General features: G+C 41.2%; 1 protein-coding gene across 1 annotated transcript in view; it reads left to right on the forward strand.

Moving 5' to 3' along the window:
• znf423 (zinc finger protein 423) overlaps positions 1–25,007 on the forward strand; it is a 157,226-nt gene that overhangs the window by 11,600 nt on the left and 120,619 nt on the right. Inside the window, 1 exon segment of the mRNA XM_034205890.1 lies at positions 2,896–2,958. Coding sequence (XP_034061781.1) covers positions 2,896–2,958 — 63 coding nt within the window.

Here is a 25,007-nt window from a genome sequence, read left to right on the forward strand (position 1 = left end):
AAGCTAACGTAAGGCTAAGCACATGGCCCATCGCATGGCAACGCGTAACCACTACTAGGCTAAAGGTTAGCTTGTTAGCACTTAGCAACCCCCGTTTTTAAGACACAGAAGCTTTTGTCATTCTCTGGTGGAGTATTTACTAAGGCATTTTAAGTCGTAGAAAAATATGTGAACATCTCTAACCAGAACATTTACTTCAGGCAAATTATTTAAACACGTTAAAAAAAAACGTTGATTCAGACATTGGAACCCTTAAGTGCTATCTCAAATCTATGTTTTAGGATTAATTCTTGCACCTCTCTCAAGCTGGGTAATATAAGGTGTTTTTGAAGGAAAGCCCCTTTTTAACAACTTTGAGGAAGTACTGTGTTTATCTTCTGGTTCTGTCTTCCCATACCTTCTCTCATGTGTTTCTGTCTGCTGTGTTTGGCAGACATGTTAGTCATGGTGGGAGGTCTCAATCGGCGCTGGGTTCTGACAGACGCACAGCATTCAAGTCAAAATCCTGGGTGGGTCGGTCTCCAGTGCATATGTCCGTGTGCTGTGTGTGTGTTTATCCTGGGATCCATTAGTCCATTAAAAGCACACTATGGTCTACACTTGGCCCCTCAGAACCAGCCACGGTCCCAGACTCTCAAAGGGAGATTTCCGACCTGATCCAAGTGCTGAACCGGGTTTGTTTCTTTCATTTTGAGAAGGGGAAGTCAGGCCTTCTCAATTTTGGGTAGTAGTAAAAGACTATTGTTTTGAGATAGGCTTATCGATATGTGTTTCTTGACCCACACAAGCTTTCTCACTCCACCAAAATATGAAAAGGATCAAAAGTGACATAGTGACTCAGAAATCTAATTTCTGGCTATTAGTGTGGTACTGTAGGACTGCAATTTCTTGGGGCACCTGTGCGTGTGTGGGTGTGTGTGTGTTGTATCTTCTTTACTATTGCCTCCACGTTATGGGACGCAAAACTTGTTTGTTGTATGTTTTTGTGGTCTCGAATAACAAATCAGCTGACTTTGTAGTACATTTTAAGATTTTCTTACATTTTTTGTGGAAGACATGCTCTGTAATGATTGGGTTTGTTATATTCATCCCAGCTCTTGGTTACAGTGGGTCCATCAATATTGTAACATGTTATGTCATAATTGTGGTAATACGCCTAATTTGTCCCTGTAGTAAAAAGCAACTACACCACAGGGGGAAGCTAGACATTTAAAATTAATTATCTCTTTTTGTAGGACTTCTCTGCAGTAACCAAAAAAACGGTTTTAAAAATGTATACAATTGTTATGTATTAGAACTATATTTGTTTTGATGGTATCTGAGTTTTAATAAATGGAATCATAATGAATGTCGCCAATATTAAATTAATTTTGACTTGGCGAAGTGACTAGCAGCCTACAGAGATTTCACCGCATTATTGGAACATGTTCACCAGCATCGTGAAATGCTTCGTTTGAATTTCACAAAGAAGTATTTCTGCATGTTTGTTACATATTTTCAGCAGGTTGGGCTTCATTATATTTAGGGAGAAAATGCTTTGTTAACTAGGTTGTAATAACATCATGATCAGCCATGTGTGTTTAGGTGTGTGAATACTGTATGGCTGTGTATAATGGAAAACCCAGCCTGGTGTTAACTCTGGCCAGTAAAAGATGAAGTCACTCCACTACGTTGTTACTTTCTATTCAACAGTTGCATGTAAAAGTGTCAATGCTTGTTCCTTTCACAATATGGCCCGCTATGGATCACTCCAATGAAAGGGTTCAACTGTAGTCTTTTGTTGTACAGTTCAACCTTTTAAAGAGACCTGCATTTGCAAATACATATTGGCAGGAAGTTTCAACATCTGTCATCCAACTGAACTTGACTTGTTGGTTCACTACTGATTTTTAAATGTTCTAATGGTCTACATTTCTACCAACGAAACTTGAACATCAATATTTTTAGCAACCAAATATTCGGCCTTATATTTGACCTGCAAAAATACTCAATGTATTCAATTGTTAATTTGAAGCCATGGGGTTGAACTGAGTAGGAACATCTCAACCTTTTGTTTTTCTTGTCAAAGGAACACTTCACTGATTTATAACTTGTTGTTTTCATTTGAGCCTTTGGCTTAGCTAAACTGTGAGGGTAGGGTGGATCAAGTGGGAGCTGATGAGGAAATGGAGTAAGGAATCTGAGGAGAGGTATATTAATAGTTGCAGAGCTGGGAGGGGGGTCACTGGGGAGCACAGGAGGAAAACCAGGGTTTGAGAGATCAGAGACAGAGGTGAGTAAGTGAGAAGTAAGGAATCAGGCGGTGGGAAGGGGGGTGCAGGAAACCCCATTGTGTGGAGGCTCCAGCCATTTCCTGTTTGTGTGCCAGCTGTACTTCCCTCCTTCCTGTTGTACCCAGGAAGTCAGTGTCACATTCCAGCTCTGATCAGCTCTGTGCCAAAGAGATCTTAGCACATTGTCATCGTCAATATGCTAATATGCTACCATCTTTGTAGCTACCTGGGTCTATTTTTAGGGGTGTTTCAGATGGTACGCATTTGCAAAAGTAGACACATGAAGACTCCATAACCATCCAATAAAACTGCTTATGGTGGGATCATAGTTTCTAAAGATGATCAATCCAAATTGGGGAGGAACATCCAGAAAACCAAGTAACACTTTTTTTCTTTCTGGAAACCATTAGTGGAAAACTAATTGGAGTTATTTTAAACACACATGTCGTCCAGTTTAACCCCTCAGACTTATCAAGTGTCAAAGTGTGGGTCACCTTAACATATTAAGCTTGTTATGTTATGCTTTCCTTCATGGCTCTTGTACTACACAGTACAGTCTGACTTTTAAGTTTTACATGCCAAACATACATTTTCATGTGTCTTTCCTTTACTTTCCCCTCAGCGGTAGAAGAAGGGGAGTCCTCAGAGTGTGGAGGGACCTGGGATGAATCAACTGTCCAAACAGGTGTGCACACACACACACACACACACACACACACACACACACACACACACACACACACACACACACACACACACATACACATACACACACACACACACACACACACACACACACACACACAGAGATAAAGTCATCAAGTTCCAGCAAGCTGTCAGATACACACAAGAGGCTTAAGTCTATACGGTTCTCACACACAGAGACACACACCGTTTGTAATATGAATTCCACATGGTTTATAATGGCCTGCTCAGAGGGATATCAAGGATAAAAAATGAAGTGAAAATAGAGGAGTAAGGGTGGAGGGGTTGGTAAAAGTATTAGGAGAAAGGAAAAACCATATAAGTGAGTAAAGAGGAGATTTGAAGAGAAAAAGAAGAAATGAGAGGAAGATGTGAAAAGAGACAGAGCACTAGTTGGTCTCAGGAGTCGGACTGAATGGAAAGAGACATGACAAAGGGGATATGGAGAGGGAAAGATGGGTGGAGGGGGGGACAAGAGAGAGATTTGTGTGCTTTTTCACTACTCTCTGTGGCCTAGTGATATCCTGGGAGGAAGTCAGAAAGATGGTAGGGCTTTTCTTTTTGTTCTTTTCTTGAGTTTTGCTGTTTCTCCAAACCAACTGCTGTATTTCTTTATCCAGTCTCTCCCTCCCCACTTCTATTCGCTCTTGTTTCCACCATGTGATGGAAATTTGAAATGAATTCTCACTCAACCTTTTTTGGGAAGGAGCAACTGAACCAGCTGTGCTCTGAAGTTCATGCATGTGTCTCAAGATGGATGGCAGATATATGGATTCATTGGATGTGTTTTATTTATTGTATTTTTACTAGGGCTGTCAGTCGATTAAAATATTTAATCGCGATTAATCGCATGATTGTCCATAGTTAATCACACATTTTGTATCTGTTCTAAATGTACCTTAGAGGGATAATTTTCAAGTTTTTAATACTCTTATCAACATATGAGTGGACAAATATGCTTTATGTGTGTGTCACTGTGATGGATTGTTGGAGCTATGTGCAGCTCAAGGCATATGCTCGAATGGGAGCTGCCTGGACGCTGCAATCATGTTGCGCGCACTATCCGTGCCGAGTGTGCTGACTTTTCGTACAATGTCCCACTGTCTGGCTACCTGCATAAAGTGCTCGGCGAAATGTCGCTCCTCTGTTTTCATTGAAACAGCTACTTATATCCGTTAGCGCAGCTCGCTAGCACCAGATGCTAACAACAGCAATACACGTAAGGTATGCCTCGCTCGCTCACGCCACACATACACACACCCTCCCGGTCCTCCCGATGGCCAGTCGGTGCCTGCCGGTGAGCGTGGAAGTGTGGTCTGCCGGGTCTGCCACAAGCGGGCGGCAGGAGCGGGGCTGTCAGCATCAGCTTGTAGATGGTATTTTAAACTCGATGCTCTCTGAAACTACAGGGCGGCCGAGGACAAAAAGTACACATGCGTTAAAATAATTAGTGGCATTCATTTTTTTTGCGTTAACGCGTTAATTTTTACTGAAAATAACAAGTCCAAACTGACTACAGAGGACATATGAGAGTAAGCTTTGAGTGACCCTCATGGTTTACGCAAAATGTGTTAATTAAAGCACACATTTTTTATAACAATACAAAGAAGTGTGTAACCTGACCACTCAGAACTTTAGAATTGTATGGCAGTTTACGGTATTTTTAAACTGTCACTCTAACTTTGAAGTGATTTGTGCCTTTTCGATATAGTCGAAATTCAGCAGATCTATTTTAAGATCATTTGATCCTTGCTGGTTCAGCTCTAATTTACTTGCAACTGATAAGTATTGATTAACCTACGGATTACTTTCTTAAAATAATCGTTTGGTCTTCATAAGCAAACAGCAAAAAAGAATGTGCTCTGCTCAAGATACTAGAGCCCCTAGTGAGATATTCAAATGTTGGCATAAGCCCCCGCCTCCTCACAAGTGCATCTAGATCGAGTGACGTCTAAAGGTAGGGACACACCAAGCTGACACCAAAGAACTGACACAGTTGTGTCGCCTCACGTCTCCTGCGTCTTGGCCATGTGTCGCACTGGAACACACCGCAAAGACTTCAGCCGACGGCCAAGAAGCACTTACGAACTGCGCATGCGTGAGTGGCAATAACTCTCCAGACCAGCAGGCGTCGGTAGTGTGTATTCGTCATTCAAAAGAGGCAACCGGAAGACAGACTGCGTGATACACCGAGAGAAGAAGAAAAGACTGCGTGATATAAACAAACAACAAATAGCGTGTGCGTTCCATTTTCACTCTACAGCGAGAAGCTCATGGGGCTTTCCCGAACCTGTGTCGAGATCTGGAGTTAAATGAAATCTCAGATTTGCCTTCTTAATAGTTTTTTTGGGTCCCTCACTTCCGTTTAGCTTCTCATGCACTGATTCGCTAGCTGAACAGCCAATCAGAGTGATTTATTTGACCGACAGCCTTTGGCCGATTGCCTACCGATTCGACTCGGTAGGTTTTCGGCCAAAAAGGTGTTGGCACGGCCGAAAAGACACAACGGTGCGGGACACACCAATCTGAGTAGGGCGACAGGACACTCATCGTCGACCTGACATCCATCGACGGCCACAATTGGCTTGGTGTGTCCGGGGCTTAATAGATTGAGTTACTGAATAATCGACTCTAGAGTATTTGGGAAACTCTTTTTCAAACTGCTTTAATAAACCAAAGATTCATGGGTAAAGAGTGATGCTTCTACTGGTACCAAATCACAAAGCATAACAAGGCTATTTACCTTGTTCTCACCGTTGTCATTGACACAGTTATGATCACGTTTTACAAACCATGGCAAAACCACTTTGCCTAGCGTAGTTGTTTGCCAGCTGTAGCCACTTTTTCTGCTCTGGTTTGCAGCCTATCAGAGAACAGTTAAACACTTCCTCTGACTAGATCCCTACAGGGACACAAGATACTGCTGCATGTGGTAAATATGCAGTTATCTCTCTCTCTCTCTCTACTTCTGCTGCCCTGTCTCTCGTTCAGCTCTACGGGGATAGAAGGAGGGGAAAGTATGACCCTAGGGGTGTCTATGACGTCCTAAATCCTCCCATCCTCACCCCCCTTCCTCCTCAGACCTGTACTAACACTCCTCCAGGGGTACCGTGTGTGTGTGTGTTAAGGGGGGTGCTGACTGAGGTCCTGGGTGGCTCACTAGAACTGCTGTGTGTGTCAGTTCCTGCAGGAAGCTAGAGTCCCATGACACACACATGCACACACACACCTATCTCACACTCTTCCTACCATAAAAACACGCTGTCCCATATTCCCTTACTCAGCCACTCTTTCAATTTGAATCCTACCATCAATTCCCTCTCCATCCATCTCTTCTCCTTTCTTTCTCTGTCTCTTTCTGCTTCTGCTTCTGTTTCCTCATTGTCTGTCCCTATCTCTGTCTCTCTTCTTCTGTCTCATACCTTTTTTTTCTCTACTCTTTATCCGTGCTCCCCTTAGAGTTTGTGGGAGTGTGAGAAAAGGAGTGAGAATTGCTGCCTATCCCTAATTCAAGCAGACCTTGTTTCCTTTACTCCCAGGGAGATGGTGTCCACAAGGACAGAGTGGGAGACTAACACAGAGAAGGGAGAAAAATAGTGTCCCATACTTTTGTTAAATTCACAAACTTCCAGCCCTCCTTTTTCTTTTCTCAACTTTTTTTTCTGTCTCTGGAAAATGTGTGTTGAATTTGGACAGACCCGCGGGAGGGAAGGCAGAGGGAGGTGGGAGGGTGACTCAAAGGGGAATAGCATCGAGCCAACCTACTCTCCCCCTTCCCTACATCGCCTCCTTCCTCCTTTCCTCCCTCCTGCCCCAGAGAGGTGCCTTCGGAGGTCGAAGGTGCCCCAACACACTCTGTCTCTCTTTTCCCTTTTGCCACCCCTCTGTGGGACAGAAAAACAACTTGTCCCCTAGCGTCCTCCCCTTTTTTCCGTCTCTTGTTCCCTTGCTCCCCTGGTGTGCTGGGAGAATAAAAAAAGGATGAAGTTGCCAAGGACAGAGAAAGGGAACGGTTGAGAAAAAGTTGGAAATTGCAGGTAGCAGCAGGGTTGCCAGAGTTCAGACTTTAAAGTATGTTCATTGTCATAAAGGAGAATAAACCCGGCAGCAGACACATGTCTAACCAGACAAGAGTACACTTCAGAGGTGTGTGTTTGCCTTGAAATCCTACTCTCTTTCTCTAGAGTTTTGTTTTTCTCAACTCTTGTCTTCTATGGACTACATGTACACACTCTTGCTGTTTCTCTTGGACAACACACACACCGAGACACATACAGAAAGAGCCAGTGAGTCATCATGGAAAAGGTTTGTCAGGTCCCCAAGCTGAAACTGAGAAACCGAGACCTTACTGCGTTATTGTTCTTCACAGCTTAAGTACTGTGTGTGTGTGTGTGCAGATGTGTGTGAGTATGTGGGGACGCAGCCATCACTGGCTGGCCAGAAACATGTCCCCACCTAGCAGATGATAGAAAAGTGTATTTGTGTGTGTCAGATAAGAGGTGGATACATTCAGTTTACAGGCTATTTTCCTTAACAAACGTAAATGTTTTGTCTTCTCATAGATCCAAACAACAACAAATATGTACATTGCATTTTCACAGTTCTAGGTATGGCCTTGAATAGTTGACTATTCAATCTTAGGAGCCTGATTCCACTACCAATCTCAAAATGTGTTTATAAATGAAAGGATTACGCCATTTTTGGGTAAAGGCAGGTGCTGAATATGGGGATGAAGAATGGTTTCTCCCAATACAGAAATATAGATATGAAGCCTATTTAAGTATTAAACTCAGCCTATTAACAATATTGTTACAACCCAGGGGTTTTCAATCAATCACAATAGTGAATTGAAAGACCATCGTAGCAACCTCTTGACGATAGCTGTTCTTTTTTGAATGATAAATGAGAACAACAAGATAAGGGCCGTTTCTCAATGTCGAGTATACCTGCTGCAGAGCCACTATTTCAAGTATACTACGTCATCGAGTGCTGCCGAAGGACTGTTACAATGTCTAGCATACTTGGAATTCTACCGAGGCCGGCGTACTTCGTTGTGGGAAATTTCGAGGCTGCACATGTGTAGTCTTAAAATCCCCACAATGCTTTGATCATGGACCAATTTCAAAAATCTTTGGCAGAGGCTTGGAGGTATTCTTGCTTCGCTTCTGAAGCAACTGACTCGGAGGCACATGTGCTGCCAAGCAAGCATACTCGACATTGAGAAACGGCCAAGGTGTCCCTTTATAAATCAGAGTCTACATTAATGATCAATTATATAAGAATGTAGCATCATCAGAGCACTAAATGTATTTTAATTTATGAATGATAGATACCTCACCTCCCTGTCTTTTCCCTTACAAACGGTTGATTGCTGCAATTTAAGTTAGATCAACAATCATGGAAAGCTTGCAGTCTAATGGCGCGTTTCCACTGCAGCGGGTAGCTCGCTTTAAGCGTGCCGAGCCGTGCGGGGCCCGTTTTTGGTTGCGTTTCCACTTGGCGTAGTACCGGCTAGCGGGTCCTAATTCACAGTTTTTCTGGCCCGACTAAATCGGGGTTCTAGTGCCAGGAACAACCAGGCTGAGTATATGCTAAACTAGAGAGAGAATCGCTGGCAAGGGGGCTACAACTACAACAAGATGAACATATTTGACCGTGATTTAATTGTAATACACGTTTCAAAATGATGCCGAAGTAACAACATACTGATACCGGTTAGTAAAAACCATGAATTAATGCGTTGACAAGTCTGCAGACAGACGGCAGGCGAAAAACCTTTTAAAATGCGTGTTTTCTAAATGTAGCTTGGCTAAGCTAACGTTATATATGCTCCGACCGTCCACACTCACAACAACGGCCTATACAGACATAAATAAACCAGCGACTGTATTCGCCATGACGCAGGCAGTCTGTGGTTTGTACTTGTTTAACTTTTGTCTAGTTTCTGAACAGATATGAAGAGCTGTGAGCTCTGAGGGCTAAGAGCTAACGGCTGTGTTGTTTTTCTCGGGCGCTCATTGAAGATGACGTCACGGCTCCGCCTACACTGCATTACTATAGTAACTACCCCAGTTCCTAAACTTTAATGGAAGCGCAGCATTAAAGTGAGCCGGGCCTAATAAGGCCTAACCAAACCGAGCGAGGCCTGCAGTGGAAACGCGCCATTAGAAACCCTGTTCTCCTCTTTGCAGTTCACTTATTTTGTTTTTATCACAACACTCTAGTGTTTGAATGTGTGTGCCCATGTGCATTTTGTATCTATTATCTTTATGGAAGTATTTACCATTTTATTAGATGTTGACAAAGGGGCAATTTCTCTATTACAACCCACATCCGTTGTCTAATTCTAACTTAAAAACACACCGTATGTGCTGTTGTTGTTTAGCAGAAAAGACCCGATGACCGGCTAGCTTAGCAGCTGGCGTTTGCGTAGAATCCCTTGGAATCTTTATCTTCGAATCAATAGTTTGAGTTGTGTGGATTTATAAGTAAAAGGCAAAGATACATTACGAAAATACTGTTTTTCGGAAATGACAAGAAAAGAGGGGAATCGTGTTTAAAATAACATAAAAAGACACATTTTGGTCACCCAACCAGACAAACCTGAAATAAAGACACATTAAGGTAGCTGAACACAATTTAATGACAAATAATAATAAAATAAGAGTATGACTCGGTGTGCGTCTTTGTGCTTGTTTTTCCACCAAGAGGCGAATGAAAAGCAAAGATAATTCTTATATACATTGACTTAAAATCTCATCGATCTATTCATGTATCAATAAGATTAGACAGAATATTGTTATGGAGTGAAGAAAAAGTTTAAAAGTGTAAGTAATGAGCAATTGAGAGTATGAAAGGCTTCTCCTGGTTCTGTGTTTAATCTCGGTGATGGTCAGAGCTGAGAAAAACAGGACACTGGCCTTCTCTCTCTCACTTCCTCTCTTTCTTTTCCTCTTCCTCTATCCCTCTCTCACTCGCTACCCTCTGGAGGTCCATAATGTAGTTTTAATTTCCCCAAGGCTACAACAGGAAAACAGTGTGTGTGTGTGTGTGTGTGTGTGTGTGTGTGTGTGTGTGTGTGTGTGTGTGTGTGTGTGTGTGTTGTGTGTGTGTGTGTGTGTGTGTGTGTGTGTGTGTGTGTGTGTGTGTGTGTGTGTGTGTGTGTGTGTGTGTGTGTGTGTGTGTGTGTGTGTGTGTGTGTGTGTGTGTGTGTGAACTATTATTGCTTGCTTTTGACAGCATCTGTGTTTTTTGTCTGTATTGCAGCATTTAAGCCCTTTGTCTGTGTAATTTCTGTTGGTGTGTGTGCATGTCAAATTCAAATAAGTGAGCAGCTGTTAGCTTGAGTACGCATTCTGCGAATCTGCTGAATTTATGTGTGTTTTTTGCAAATACACAGCATGTGTTTGTGTCTGTTCTGCTGCCTTCCATGACGTGAGTGGCTCTTTCATCATCCTGTTTCCAGACATTGGAGTTGGGTGCTGCTCTCCCTTGCCGCAGCGCGTCCCAGGGGTCTGTGTGTGTTTGTGTGTGTGTGTGTGTGTGTGTGTTTTTGTGACTGGTACTCCGTGGCTCAGCGGACCTCCTCCCGGGGGGAGAGGCCTTGTATTGTAAAAACACTCACACACATACAGGCTATGGTGGGGGGAAGAACATTAGGAGGAGGGGAGGAGAGATGGCCTCTTTATATAGCCACCTAACACACACACACACACGCGCACACGCACACGCAGAGAGAAAGCAGAGGGTGAGAGAGGGGTGGGGGAGTCATTCTCTCGAGAGACGAAGAAGAGCAGGCCTGGGTTGTTGTGTCCAGCTGCACCTGTTCAGTGTGTGTGTGTGTGTGCACTCTGTGCCAAATGTGTCCACCATTCTTTCACTTCTAAAAACATTTTGAGTTCAAATAGGGGGTGGGTCATTATCCTTACAGCTACTGTCTCACCTGCTGTATCTGAGCGATATCGACAGATTGAGTTACCTGTGTCCTAACCTCTCGTACTACTTCAACAACATGTCAACAAATACAAACTGAGGCATTGATCATCCCCCCTAGATGCAACCTTTCTACATTTGAGTGAGCCACCTAGCGTTACAGCTACGCTGTATAGAAGAGCTCCTCACATCACAGTTTATTGGACTGTCTTGACTCAAGGTAGCAAATGTAGCAAGCCAATGCCTACGAAGTTCACTTTCTGAATTTTTGTTGGGCACTTCATCATTCATTAATAAAAAAAATTGGGCCAGTTTATTAGAGAGATAGATTTGAAAGAGAGAGGTAAAGGAGCATAAAAGGAATCGCATGTCAGATTTAAACTTGGGCCGCCAGCTTTACCAAGTGGGCTATATCGCGGCCCCACTGTATCGTTTTCTTTTATAAATGGCTCACATGCGGAGATTTGTTCGCCTTGCTAACAGTTATCCTGATATAGTGAATAGTATCCCTTGTCTACTTTTACCTCTCATATCGGCAGATTCCGACCTGTTTCAGTGCCACACAGTTGGACTTTCCAGATATTACTTCACAGGAAAATGTAAAATAAATCAGTGCCATTATTCATTTGAATTAAACTTGTCCTGACTAAAAGGTCTCGACTCAGAAAACAGGGCACTGCAATCCATGTTATTCAGGTCATATTTAAACCTCATGTCTGGTTTTTCACCTTGCTAAAATTGAAGGTACCCAACCAGGTGCCAGTGAATCCCCGTCCAATATGGAGCAGAATGAAAGCCTTGTGTCAGGACTGTTTGCTTTCTAAACATTCTGCTGGAAGCTGCTCACACACACCTTTCCCTTACCTTTTGATGCCTCTTTTAGGCTCACACAGACATAGGTGTGTGTGTTTCTGTTTTATGTATACTTGGCCGACAGATAGACATCTCTCTGAGCTGAGTGTGTCCCAGACAGGCCACGGTAGCAGCTCCTGGGCTGCCAAATCTAACACTTGAATAACTCCCTTACCTTTGCAGCATTACGGTATGTTTTATTCCCCTTTAAGTCTCTCTCTAACACTGGTACTCTCTTTCAGTGCACTTCCATCACCCAGGGGCAGTTCAGGAACATTTCCCAGTGTTCATTAGCTCCCTAGTTTTCTTCCCACATGATATATAGAGATGTACGATGGTCATGCTGACTGTGTGTGTTTGATTTCTGCTGCTCCAGTTTTTATGTTTCGACTAGCTTAACTTGGCAAATGCTCACAACAGCGCCATGACACCAAAGTCAGACCATGGGACAGACTGTATACATATGAAATCTACTTCGATCCAATTTTGGAGGTCGTTTTACATTTTATATCTCACTTTTAAAAAGGAGTGGGACACAAAACCTCTGTCTGTGGCTGTCTTACTCTCTTCTATCCAGTATGTTTAAGGCCTATTATAATTTAGCTCACTAATTACATCAATGAACTAATTTTAACATGTGTAATGGGAAAAGACACACAGCTAGCAAACACTGCTTTGCTATGAACACACACACATCCACACACTCTTCTGTGAGCCTAACGAGTGGTGATTAGTGGGTCTCAGCTAGGCGTGGTGAGGCTGTGTAACATCATTCTGCACTGTGGACTCTGCTAATTCACTTCTCTTTATCTAATTACCCAGGGTGCGCACACACACACACACACACACACACACACACACACACACACACACACACACACACACACACACACACACACACACACACACACACACACACACACACACACCAATGCACTGTGCACACACCACCTCTCTCTGCAGATATGCAAAGTGACCTCATTATTCCCGAGGTATCCATTTATATATTTATATTTGTTATCTGTTAATAAACAGCCCATTGTCCTCAGGTTACTGAAGCTGGTGGGTACAGCCAGGAATATGGCTTATTACTGTTCCTCTTGAGACGCAGTGTGAAAACATATTTTCCCCACATCCTTGCCTGATTGTACAAAGACGCCTGTATATGGAAATTGTCTCAACATACCTTGAAAGATCATGATAATAAGGAAATTCTACATAGTTATATAGTAAAATGGGATAGTGTGGGTGATTTGTCCTATCTGCTATATTGATCTTTTATCATGTTGACCAATACGTTGACTGCAAGTTCAGAAAGTGTTTACAAATTGAGATGATCCCTGTGGATAGGATGTCGATGCCTTTTTCACTATCAAACTCAATCAATGTTACGGCTTAGAGAATGAGTTGGAAATGCCAAAGTGAGTCGTTTAAGTTTGCGTTTCTTGCTGCGTAGGTTTTCAATCCTAGTCATAAGGACACAGAACTGGTTGTGATTATGACCAAATGTGTGTCTCTGTGGATGACTTAAGAATTGTGTGCGCGTGTGTCTGAGAGCGTGTGAGATAATTGTTCTTTTTAGAGCGTGTGTGTTCGTTTGTCTACAAGTGACTATAGCTATATGCTGATGACATGTCTGTGTTTTTGTATGTGATAGAAAAGAGAGAGTGCGAGTGGATGGTTATAGTATGAGGTTCCGTGTAGGCCAAAATTCAAACTAACCTCGCACACACACTACTGAAAACATCTGGCCTTGCACACACACTACTGAAATACTCTCACATTCACTACTGAACACCTCTCACACACACACAACTGCAAATTAAGCCTCACACATACTACTGAAAATTAACCTCACACACACGCAACTGTAAATTAACCTCACACACTATTGAAATCCTCTCCCATTCACTACTACACACACACACACACACACACACACACACACACACACACACACACACACACACACACACACACACACACACACACACACACACACACACACACACACACACACACACACACACACTACACACACACACACACACACACACACGGCCTTGCACACACACTACTGAAATTCTCTCACATTCACTACTGAAAATTAACCTCACACACGCAACTGAAAACATTTTACTGAAAGGTTCTCAGTAGGGAATGTGCATGTGTTTCACCTATGTGTGTGAGGGGGATTCTTGCTGTAACGGAAGTCATTGTAATGAAATGGAAGTAACAAAGAACAATGCTGCAGTGATACAGTAGGTGGCGATAATTCTCATCTACTCTGTTTAGAAGTCAGTAGGGGTGTAAGTAACGGTATCCGTATTCGTCCCGTACCGTCACGGTTCGGCACATGCAGTCACACGACGAATACACCTTTTTTTTACAAGTGGGAAAAAAGTCTGTCATTCAGGGCAGTATCCATTACACTATTTATAATCCAGGGGGCGGTATTGCGCCTAAAAGCTGTTTGCCAGCCGCCCTTAAACAACAAATGAAGAACAAGCAGAAACACAACAACAAAACGAACAAAATACAAGAAGAAGAAAAGTTAGTATTGCGAGTTCAGATAACACAGGAGCTAGAACCCACCTGCTTCTTTTAAATCAGCTGTGTGGGAACATTTCGGGTTCCCTGCGGACTAAATAACGATGAAGTGTGCGAGTGGTGGATCGGACGAGGACGGTGTGTCGGCGTTGTTCGATAGCAGTGCAGTATGCTAATGGAAACACACGCCAAACATGCAAAATCATATCAGAAGGCATCACCCAGATTTGACAATCACCGGAGCCCGGCAAAAGACAACAGCAGTTCAACAGCCTATCCCCGCTGTTTTTAATAAACCAATAGACATGAGAGCCGAGAGACCAAAATAAATAACGGAAGCTTTTGGCATATGTTTTTCAACGACTTTTTGCTCTTGAAACACTTTCTTATTATTTATGAGGTCATATTTTCAAGACATTCTTTTTAGTTTTACAGCTTGATGAAACCTTTTTGTTTGACATCAGCCATTATAGATAATATGGCCATCTGAGTATGTCAAGCCCCCAGGAAGTGCGCCAGAGTCTGATGAGAATATTCGTGCTGGTCAAACGGCGGTACTACACTTCCTTTAGGTTGCTGGGCCCGGAAACACTTTTTCCCATTGACTTGCATTGGGAAAAAGTGGTCTGTAACTCGTTGGATAATTTTTTAAAAACTAAATAAACTACCCAGTATGAACGTTTGTATAGCCCCTATTAAAAAAATTCGTTATTAACGTTATTCTGAGTTATTTCCCTCGGCATTATGAACGCGCATCTAACCCACGGGACCGCGCCGCCCGGCACATTCATGTTACGTGTTCAGTACTACATGAGTTTCTCTTTACCCATGGATGCACAATAACAACGGACCATATCGCCTTACTGCCATCCCACGGAGCTGTAATAATGGATATATTGCACATGTTTGCTGTAATTCATCATTTGTAAAATATTATACTACATGGGCTGTATGATGTAAATCTTGTACCGTAAATCTTGTTACCGACGTAGATTAACGTTCCTGTAGCTTCTTATTGCACTTGCAATTGTTTTAGTTACTTGTGGGCTACTTAACATGAATAATCACAGTTACTATCCTTTTACTCCATCACATTTCAAAAAGAAATAGGCTATTGTTATTTTAACTCCACCACAGTAATCCATCATCAGCTTTACTTTTTAGATAAGATTTAACTCACAATTGATCATAACAGGCTTCAACATATACATTTTTATATATTACCAAGTGGTTTCATGTACAACCCACACAAGTATCATGCTAAATGAAGCTCTGTTGCTTGGATATCACTAGATCCTGATGTCAGCGTAATATAAAAGTACATAACGATTGATGTGTAATTTAGCATAATTTACTAGCTAGCCGCTAGCTGCTAACTGCCTCGTTAAATCCAGTACCATGCTGTCATGAACGCGCGGTGCTGTTACGTGTATGCAAATTCACGTGCTTAATGTGAACGAGCCTTTTGGGCGGCGTGGTAAAGTTGCGCATGCTCTATGAGTGCACATACGGGTACTTCTCAGGCATGCCGGGTAATCTGTGACGTTTCGCTCTCTCAAAAGTTGGGCCATTTTGTCATCATGCGCCATTGAGCAACTCTCATAGGAATGAATGAGGCCCCGCCTCCCACGCTGTATCCAGTTCTTATCATACATCCATGGAGTGTGTGTGGTACTGTTTGTGGTTTGTTTTTAACTGTTTAATACAGTTAATTATTCAAAATGTCAGAGTTCCTTATTTTTAAACTGAAACTTGCACTACTGTTCAAACATAAATAACAACAAACCTGGAATTATGCATTTGGGACTTTTTTTTTGCTGTTTCTTGTTGTACCGAACCCGTACTGAACCGTGACCCCCAAACCGAGGTACGAACCGAACCGTGACTTCTGTGAACCGTTACACCCCTAGAAGTCAGCATTTGATTTGATTCAATTCAGCATGGATTTATAGAGAAACGGCACCGCAGCCGTAGGCTGGAGCCTGGACCGAGCAGTCTACAAACTGAGACGGTCTGGTCTATGGAGGTGTTCTTGTTTCCATCACCTGGCGCAGCTCGTGAGGTGGCCTAGCAACCCGCTAGCAACATGCACAGCTGCAATAAGCTAACAAAACCGAAATTGAGCCAGAACCTTTCCTTTTTTGTTTTACCATTTATTGAAGTGATTGATATTTCAGGCTGAGAGGACAATAGAGAACCGCAGTGATGCCAGTTAAATATGGTTGATTAAGCTGTGTACTTCTAGCCAACAACAGTTATGTTAGCATTAGTTAGTTAATAGTAAGTAAATATAGGAGTAACCGATGTACTCCAGCCTGATCCAAATAAGGCTAACCTACGTCTGTTGCTCCCGGTCTGCACGTTTTACGTTGCTTAAGGTAAGTGAACATGAAACTATTCAGCAAAACTTTCAATAATAATTAGGGCTGTCAAACGATTACAATTTTTAATCAGATTAATCACAGCTTAAAAATTAATTAATCATGATTAATCACCATTCGAACTATGTCCAAAATATGCCATTTATTTATGCATATTGTTGTGGGAATGGAAAGATAAATGAAAGAAGGCGGATATATCCATTTAACATACAGTATCTATGTTTATTATAACATTTTTCTGCGTGTCAAAATGAAAGACAACCCACACACCTATCAATCATCAAACCGTGGGGTCTTAATTCATTACGTGTTGATTTCTATCAACGGGGGAGTACTTCAGGAAAGTCGACGGGGGGGGGCGGCTAGTGGAGTACTTCGTGACCACAGAGTGTGAACGTTGTGATCAGCTGTTTTAGCGCAGTTCTCCAGTGAAGGGGGGGGGAGTCTCCCTCCGTAGCCGGTTGGCGTAGTTTTGGCACAATTCCGTTGTACAGACCGACGTTAACAGCAGCCCTGTCTGTGCACACGGAGACCGACTCTGTCGTCCGGTGATCTAACTGCCTTCTGGAAAAGCTTCACAAGTACGTCGGTACGCAAATGCGCTTTGTGACACAAGTGACGGTACGCATTTCAGAGAGATTACGCACATAACCTGCGTACCAGTTATGTGCACCCCTATACTACAGCAAAAGTATTCTCCGTCGGGACTTCCTGCAACAACACCACGCCGTTATCAAAGATGTTCTATTGAGAAGACGATCACTACGTGACAAAAGTTTTCAAAACCGTGGCTACTGAAATCAATCTTACTAACTGCTGTCTGTGCAATTTACTCCGCGCGAGTTGGCAGACTTTATTTTGCTTCCTTTAACATCATTTTTCATGGTGGGGCTAAGCCATTTCTTGGTATGGGTGTAGCCTACCCCAGCCATACCCTGGCGCTGCCACTGGTGGCATGTATGGCTGGCCATTCTGCACATGCGTTAAATGCGTTACATATTTTTAACGCAATTAATTCAAAAAACTAATTACCGCCGTTAACGCGATAATTTTGACAGCACTAATAATAATCTAAGGTATTGAGTTTTTTGTATAATACTTGCATACAAATCTATAAATGCCTTCAGGTTTCTAAAATATATAATATGTGGTAAATTCAACAAAGATGCATGATTTTAGTTATTGATTTTTTGCTGTTACTTAATTATACTTTTATAATTCAAGGCAAGCTTAGTTACATGTGATGGTAGCTAGTTAGTGCTCTTACCCGTGTGCCTCCTCCGCAACCAGACTGTATTAAAACTCTTAACTACCTGTTCTATCTACTTTTCATATTTATTTTTGTCTAAAGCATTTATTACACACATGTCCCCCTCATATTCACAGTGTGGATAAATCAGTTTGTTTATTAAGCGGCTGTAGAAATAATATATTTTTATTTTAATGTGTTTTTTAAATTCATCACTTTGTACTACAAAGATAATCAGATTATGAATGAACAGTCTGCAGTTTATCAACATTAAAATATATGTTATTATTAAATAATATTCAACTGTTGTCAGAACTTAGTGTAAATATAGTGTCATGCTGTTCGGTTGTCTCACTGCAAGAACCACTTTTACCACGTCTTTTACAGACAATATGTAGAGACAAATGGTAGCAATTCTCACAATGTAAAATAATTGCCTTAAATACATTGAAATGTGAAAGCTGACAAAAAAATCATGTTGCTTGGTAAAATCGAAATGTAACTTTTTGCAAGGAAGGAACAGTCAACTTCCCTGATGTCAGTATTTAGTCATGTTTAATGGCATGTATATCAGTGTATTATAGTTGTTACTGTATCTATTTAAACCAGAACGTTTCTCGATTCTTTGTACAGTATGAAAGGAGTCTTTGTACATTTCACTCCATGCTGAAGTTCACTGATGTCAGGAATCTCGGTCTGTCTCTCGTGTTCAGCATCCTCTGGTCTGTCAGCATCACCTGGAAACTTTAAACAAACATATCTATATCTATATATATATAGATATAGATATCTATATATATACATATATATATATATATATACACATATATATATAGATATGTATATCTATATATATATAGATATGTGTATATATATAGATATATATATATATATATATATATATATAGATATGTTTGTTTAAAGTTTCCAGGTGATGCTGACAGACCAGAGGATGCTGAACTACTATCTTATAGTAGATCTTATCTTCAACACTACTGTGACGCTAGCTGTCTGCATCGTTGAGCATAGCTATTTTAAATTAACAATAACAATGCATACAGTTACCTAACTAGCAAACTAACTAATGTACAAGCATGACCTTATTTTATCAACCTCACGAGAAGCTAGGGGTGTAACGGTACACGTACCCGTACCGAAATTATTCGGTACGGGCCCTTCGGTTCGGTACAGGTGTGTACCGAAGTGTACCGAACGAATATAACGTTAAACGTAAAAAATTGAGAACGTGAACAACTTTTTGGAAGTAATCTCAGGTGCTGCGTCGCAGCATTCAGAGTAATTTGGTCACATTGGGTTCAACGCGTCATAGAGCGAGCAAGTCATTTCATTGGATGAGAGGCATACTATGAGAGCTGGTCAGAGGGATGCGTTCAAATGTAGTCAGTAATTTGAGGAACTGTCGAAAATTAATGGCGAACGCAGATAAAGTTGAGCTTGAAAATCCTCCAGCATCATTGAAGTCTCCGGTTTGGGAACATTTTGGTTTCGCAGTTACGTACAAGGATGAAGGACAAAGACAGGTGGACCGAACCAAAGCTGTTTGTCGGCATTGTTCAACTAAAATTGGTTACGCGGCTGGCAATACATCAAACTTGCACACTCTTGAAAAGGCATCACCCGAACGTGAATATCACCGGTACCAAAAGAAAAAAGACTGAAGTGCAAATCCAACTCCCGCTAGCATTTAAGCCTCCACCACTCGCAAAAAGATCAGACCGAGCCAAAGCTATTACAAACGCCAAATATCCTTATGTTGCCATGTTAGCAAAGCGCTACCTGGCTGTATCTGCTACCTCTGTCCCTAGCGAGAGGGTGTTCTCCACAGCAGGAGACATTGTTAGTGCCAGCAGATCTGCCCTTTCGGCAAGCAATGTGGACAAGTTAATTTTTCTTTAAAAAAACATGAAAATACAATGACAAGCAAGTCATAATGTCAAACTGGCTGCTTAGGTACTAGTACAGTACAGTTCAAATACAGATTATTTCAGTTCATCGAAAAGCTGCACCTTAATGTTTATTTTATTATATTTTGTATTTATTTGAGTGAATATTCACAGTTTAATAATAATTAAAAACCCAAAACTAATAGTTTATGTTTTGTGAGTACTAGTAGCCTACAGTAAAGTTCAAATACAGATTATTTCAGTTCATCGAAATGCTGCACCTTAATGTTTATTTTATTATATTTTGTATTTATTTGAGTGAATACATTATTCACAGTTTAATAATAATAAAAAAAAAATATATATATATGTTTTGTTCTGTGAAAAAAAATTCTGCTGTACCGAAAACGTACCGAACCGAACCGTGACCAAAAAACCGAGGTACGTACCGAACCGAAATGTTTGTGAACCGTTACACCCCTACGAGAAGCCTTTTGTTCTATAGTGGTGCACGATAATTATCGGCCCGATAATTATCGGTCCGATATTAGGAATTATGACGTCATCCCGATAAACCCGATAACAGTATTAATAGCCCCGATAATATACAATATATATTTTGGGTAAAAAAAAATAAAAAATACTGCGGTGTGGGTGGATTGGGATGAGGGGCGCTTGTTTTTCACTCGGCTCCTCCCGTTTTGCCAGTACTGTGGTATTAGTGGTTTAGGAAGAGGGGAGTTTTTCACAAATCCAGTGCTCCCTAACTCATGCCTGGCTGTGACGTAAATGGTGTGCGGCCGTGAAGCCAGGAAAGTAAACAAACATGTCGCCGGTAGTATGGTACTATTTCAAAGTTAGATAGTTCGCTTGCTATTTGTATTAACAAATGCAATGCAGAAGTTCCAGGAGGAGGGAAAAAGGCAACGAGCTATAATACTTCCAACCTGATTAGTCACCTGAAATATCGCCATCGCTACGATGGTGTGTTAAAAGCGTAGGAAGACGCCTGTGCTGCTAAACTAGCGGCGAATCCAAAGCCAGCTGCAAAGGCACCGGGGCTTTTACCTATCGACGAGGCTTTTGAAAAAGGCAAGAAGTTTGCCGGAGACGACCCCAGGGCTAAAACGATCTCTAACTTCATCATAGAAATGATGGCGCTTGACGAGAGTCAAAACTGTTCTTGGCTTTGTTTTGTTCATAGTAGTAATGCTCATGTCATTTGCTCACTACTAGTCTTTTTTTTACCACCAGGTGTGCAAAAACTACAGGTACATTTCATATATATATATATTATATTATTATCGGTTATCGGTATCGGTCTTGAGAAGCAGGAAGTTATCGGTATCGGTTTCAAAAAACCAATATCGTGCATCCCTAAGTATAATCCTTCTTAATGTTTTACACTTGTTTTAACTTGTATGCTACGGATAGCATGGTTAGCACAGATGCAGCTTCGTCTCGCTCGTTAGCTGAATAAAAAGACCAGTAAGAAATAAAGTGCTTGAATTTCACTTACCGAAGAAACTGCATTCATGGACGGTGTGTTTGAACCGCTGAGCCATAAGATAAGTGCGATATTTCAATGAAGAATACTCCACCAGGCATCAACACAACAAACACGTCTGAGTTCAAGTTGTGTTCTCTGTATCAGCTGAGCCCCTGTAGCAGCCTGGAGCCAATGAAGCTAAAGGGGCTAATGGAGCTAGCAGAGAGACAACTAGCAGTTTGGTACTTCCGTTTCATTACAATGACTTCAGTTACAGCAAGAATCCCCCTCACACTCATAGGTGAAACACATCCACATTCCCTACCTTTCAGTAAAATGTTTTTCGTGTGTGTGTGTGTGAGGTTTTTGTAGTGCATGTGAGAGTATTTCAGTAGTATGTGCGTGAGGTTAATTTATTGTTGCATGTGTGAGGTTTAATTTTCAGTTGTGTTTGTGAGGTGTTCACTAGTGCATGTGAGAGTATTTCAATAGTGTGTGTGTGTGAGGTTCATTTTCAGTTGTGTGTGTGTGTGTGTGTGTGTGTGTGTGTGTGTGTGTGTGTGTGTGTGTGTGTGTGTGAGGTGTTCAGTAGTGCATGTGAGAGTATTTCAGTAGTGTTTGTGCAAGGCCAGATGTTTTCAGTAGTGTGTGTGCGAGGTGAGTTTGAATTTTGGCCTACACAGCTCTTCATATTATAGGTTATTTGCTTGGGACCAATGTTGTTCTATTCAATCAATACCCCAACACACACACACACACACACACACACACACACACACACTAGGCCTGCTGCTTCTTTCTGGTGTGGTCGGGGTGGAGTGGTGTAGCAAAAAAAGAAAAAGGTGATGTGCAGGCTTTTTGTCTAAGAGAAATAAGAAAGACAACCAGAAAATATAACCATGTCAAGCTTACGCAGATACATTTGAAAACTGTTAACGTTAGAAAACTATTCTGTTCACAATGGAAATTATATATTTTGGTCTAAATCCGTTTTTTTAAAGTGGGCTCTCTGTCAATGTCTACAGATTGGGATCATTTGCGACCATTACTCCCTCCCACTGTAGCCTATGGTCAATAGAAACTCGAATATGATTGTGACACATCACGTCAGTCTGTCATGAAACCATCACTTTATCACTTTTGGTCAAAACTCAACAAACCGATCCCTCTGCTGCTTAGCTTAGCCTATTAACCAGCAACTAGCTAGTACATTCCTGCAACTGCATCTAGTTTTGAGAGTGGAGCAACATTTATTCAAATTGTAATGTGTTCCTGTTTTTCACCATGAAACCGCTATTCACTATTTTACAGAGGTGTGGACCCGAGTCACATGACTTGGACTCGAGTCAGACTCGAGTCACCAATTTGATGACTTTGGACTCGATTTGACAAAATCACAAAACACTTGTGACTCGTCTTGGACTTGAACACCAATGACTCGGGACCATAGACTGTATATATAAATGGACGTAGGGTCCGTGACGTCACCCATAGGATTCTGCAGAGTTGCCGTGAAGCCCTTAGTAGGCGGAGTCGGCCACTAACGGCTCGACAGTGACGTCAGAGTTCAACTCCCGCCTTCTCCAGCCTGCTCCAAATAAGGGCAAAGAGGCGGGACCTGTTGCCACCGAGCTGGAAGTTCCAGAGCTAGCTGAAGCTACCAAGCTAAGCTAACATGCTCCCCATCTGCACGCTGCCGTCGCATTTTACGTTTCTAAGGTAAGCGGACATGAAACTATTCAGCAAAACTATAAATAATAATCTAAGTTATTGAGTTTTAACATAATACTTCAGAATCTTAAAACCCCTTAACGTTTGTATGCAATTGTGCTAAATTCAACACTGGAATCAAGTTATTTATATTTTGATATCACTTAACTATACGTTTAATACATTTAAGTCAAGCTAAGGTACATGTGATGGTAGCTAGTTAGTGCTCTTACCTGTGAGGCCTCCTCCAAACAGCATAATAACCAGACTGTATCATTAAAACTAAGTACCAGTTATAGATCCTTGACTTTAGACAAACAATTCAAAAGACAAAATGTATTTAAAGACCAATCTTTATTTGAATGTGCCTCTTAACCTGAGATATTAGTTATACAGTAATAGTATTGACAATCTAAAAAAACTGAGCAACTCAACAGTCAACTTTATGTTTCTTATTGTCTAAAGCATTTATTATTTTCATTTTCCCAATCTCATATTCAGTGTGGACGTATTGAGACAGCATGGTGACCAGAGAGCTGCTGAGACTTCAGGGAGAAACCTCCGTGTGATGGACGTCCTGTCTGTTGGTGTGGAGAGGACTGAGGGTCTTTCCTCAGCGAGGAGGACCAGGCCTGATGGAGGAGCCCATGCTGGGCAAAGCTGATACCAACTGCACAGGCCTAGTCGGTCACTTTATTTGACTAAATGTGTTTAATACATTTAATAGGTTTACACCTTCTGTCCATATGTGCTTTTTATTTAAAACATTTGATTAACTTTTGGTTCACATTTCAATAAATTGTATTTGCTCTCCTTTTGTCCATTATTCTTACTGAAAATGTTAGATTACACATTCACATCTGACTGAAGATTGGCCCCATTTATTTGTGACGTTGCAAAACAAGGTACATGTTGTGAAGCTCATAAAGTGAGGCAAATAGAAATAATCAGCTGATGGAGTGTAGATGTGGAAATAGCTGCATTCGATCAGCTGACTGTGTTTTCACAATAAAAGTAGTTTCTTAGTGAATGTCCTGTACTGGTCTTAAAATCTCATAACATCAGCTTTTAATGTTCCTCTTGGATGTTCTTCTTGACCCTCAGAGAAGGAGAAAATGTCGTGTCTTTCAGGCATGTCCTTTCCTAACAAAAATGACAGGAAACATAAAACATATTATTGCAGAACAAGTGTGTTATTTATGAAAGTGGTGTGTTTGTGTGTTTAGGGGCTGTAGATATAATTATTTTGTAATTGTAATGGGTTTTTTTTATTTCAACAATGAGCTACAAAGACAATCAGATTATGAATGAACAGTATGAAGTTCATCAACATTGAAATATATGTTATTATCAAAATAATATTTAACTGTTATCAAAACGTAGTGCAACTGTAGAAGCTTGCTCTGTTGTCTCACTGAAAGAATAACTTTTACCACGTTTTTTACAGACAATATTGAGAGATAAATAGTAGCAGTTCTCACTATGCGTTAAATATCTTTGCCTTCAATACATTAAATTAGAAAGCTGACAAAGTCATATTGCTTGTTATCATCTAAATGTAACTTTTTGCATGGAAAAAACCCTCAACTTAACTGATGTGTAGGTGATCTAGTATTTAGTATTGTTTAATGGAATGTATATCAGTGTATTCAAGTCAATACTTCATTCATTTAAACCAATATCTTTCTTGATTCTTTGTACAGTATGAAAATAGAGTCTTTGTATCTGAGCTGAAGTTCACTGCTGTGAGGAGTCCAGTTCTGTCTCTCACTCTCTGGTCCAGCCTGTCTGCATCACCTGGACACCTTAAACAAACAGATATATATATATATATATATATATATGTATATGTAAAGTACCATGTGTACAAACAATATAACTGATTCTCTTCTGTTGAACATGTTGGATTGTGTATTGTCCGAGTCAGGGGCCTTTTTATTTTACTGTAACTTTGGAAGTTGT

The sequence above is a fragment of the Gymnodraco acuticeps genome, unplaced genomic scaffold (genome assembly GCF_902827175.1).
Source record: "Gymnodraco acuticeps unplaced genomic scaffold, fGymAcu1.1, whole genome shotgun sequence".
NCBI lineage: Eukaryota > Metazoa > Chordata > Actinopteri > Perciformes > Bathydraconidae > Gymnodraco > Gymnodraco acuticeps.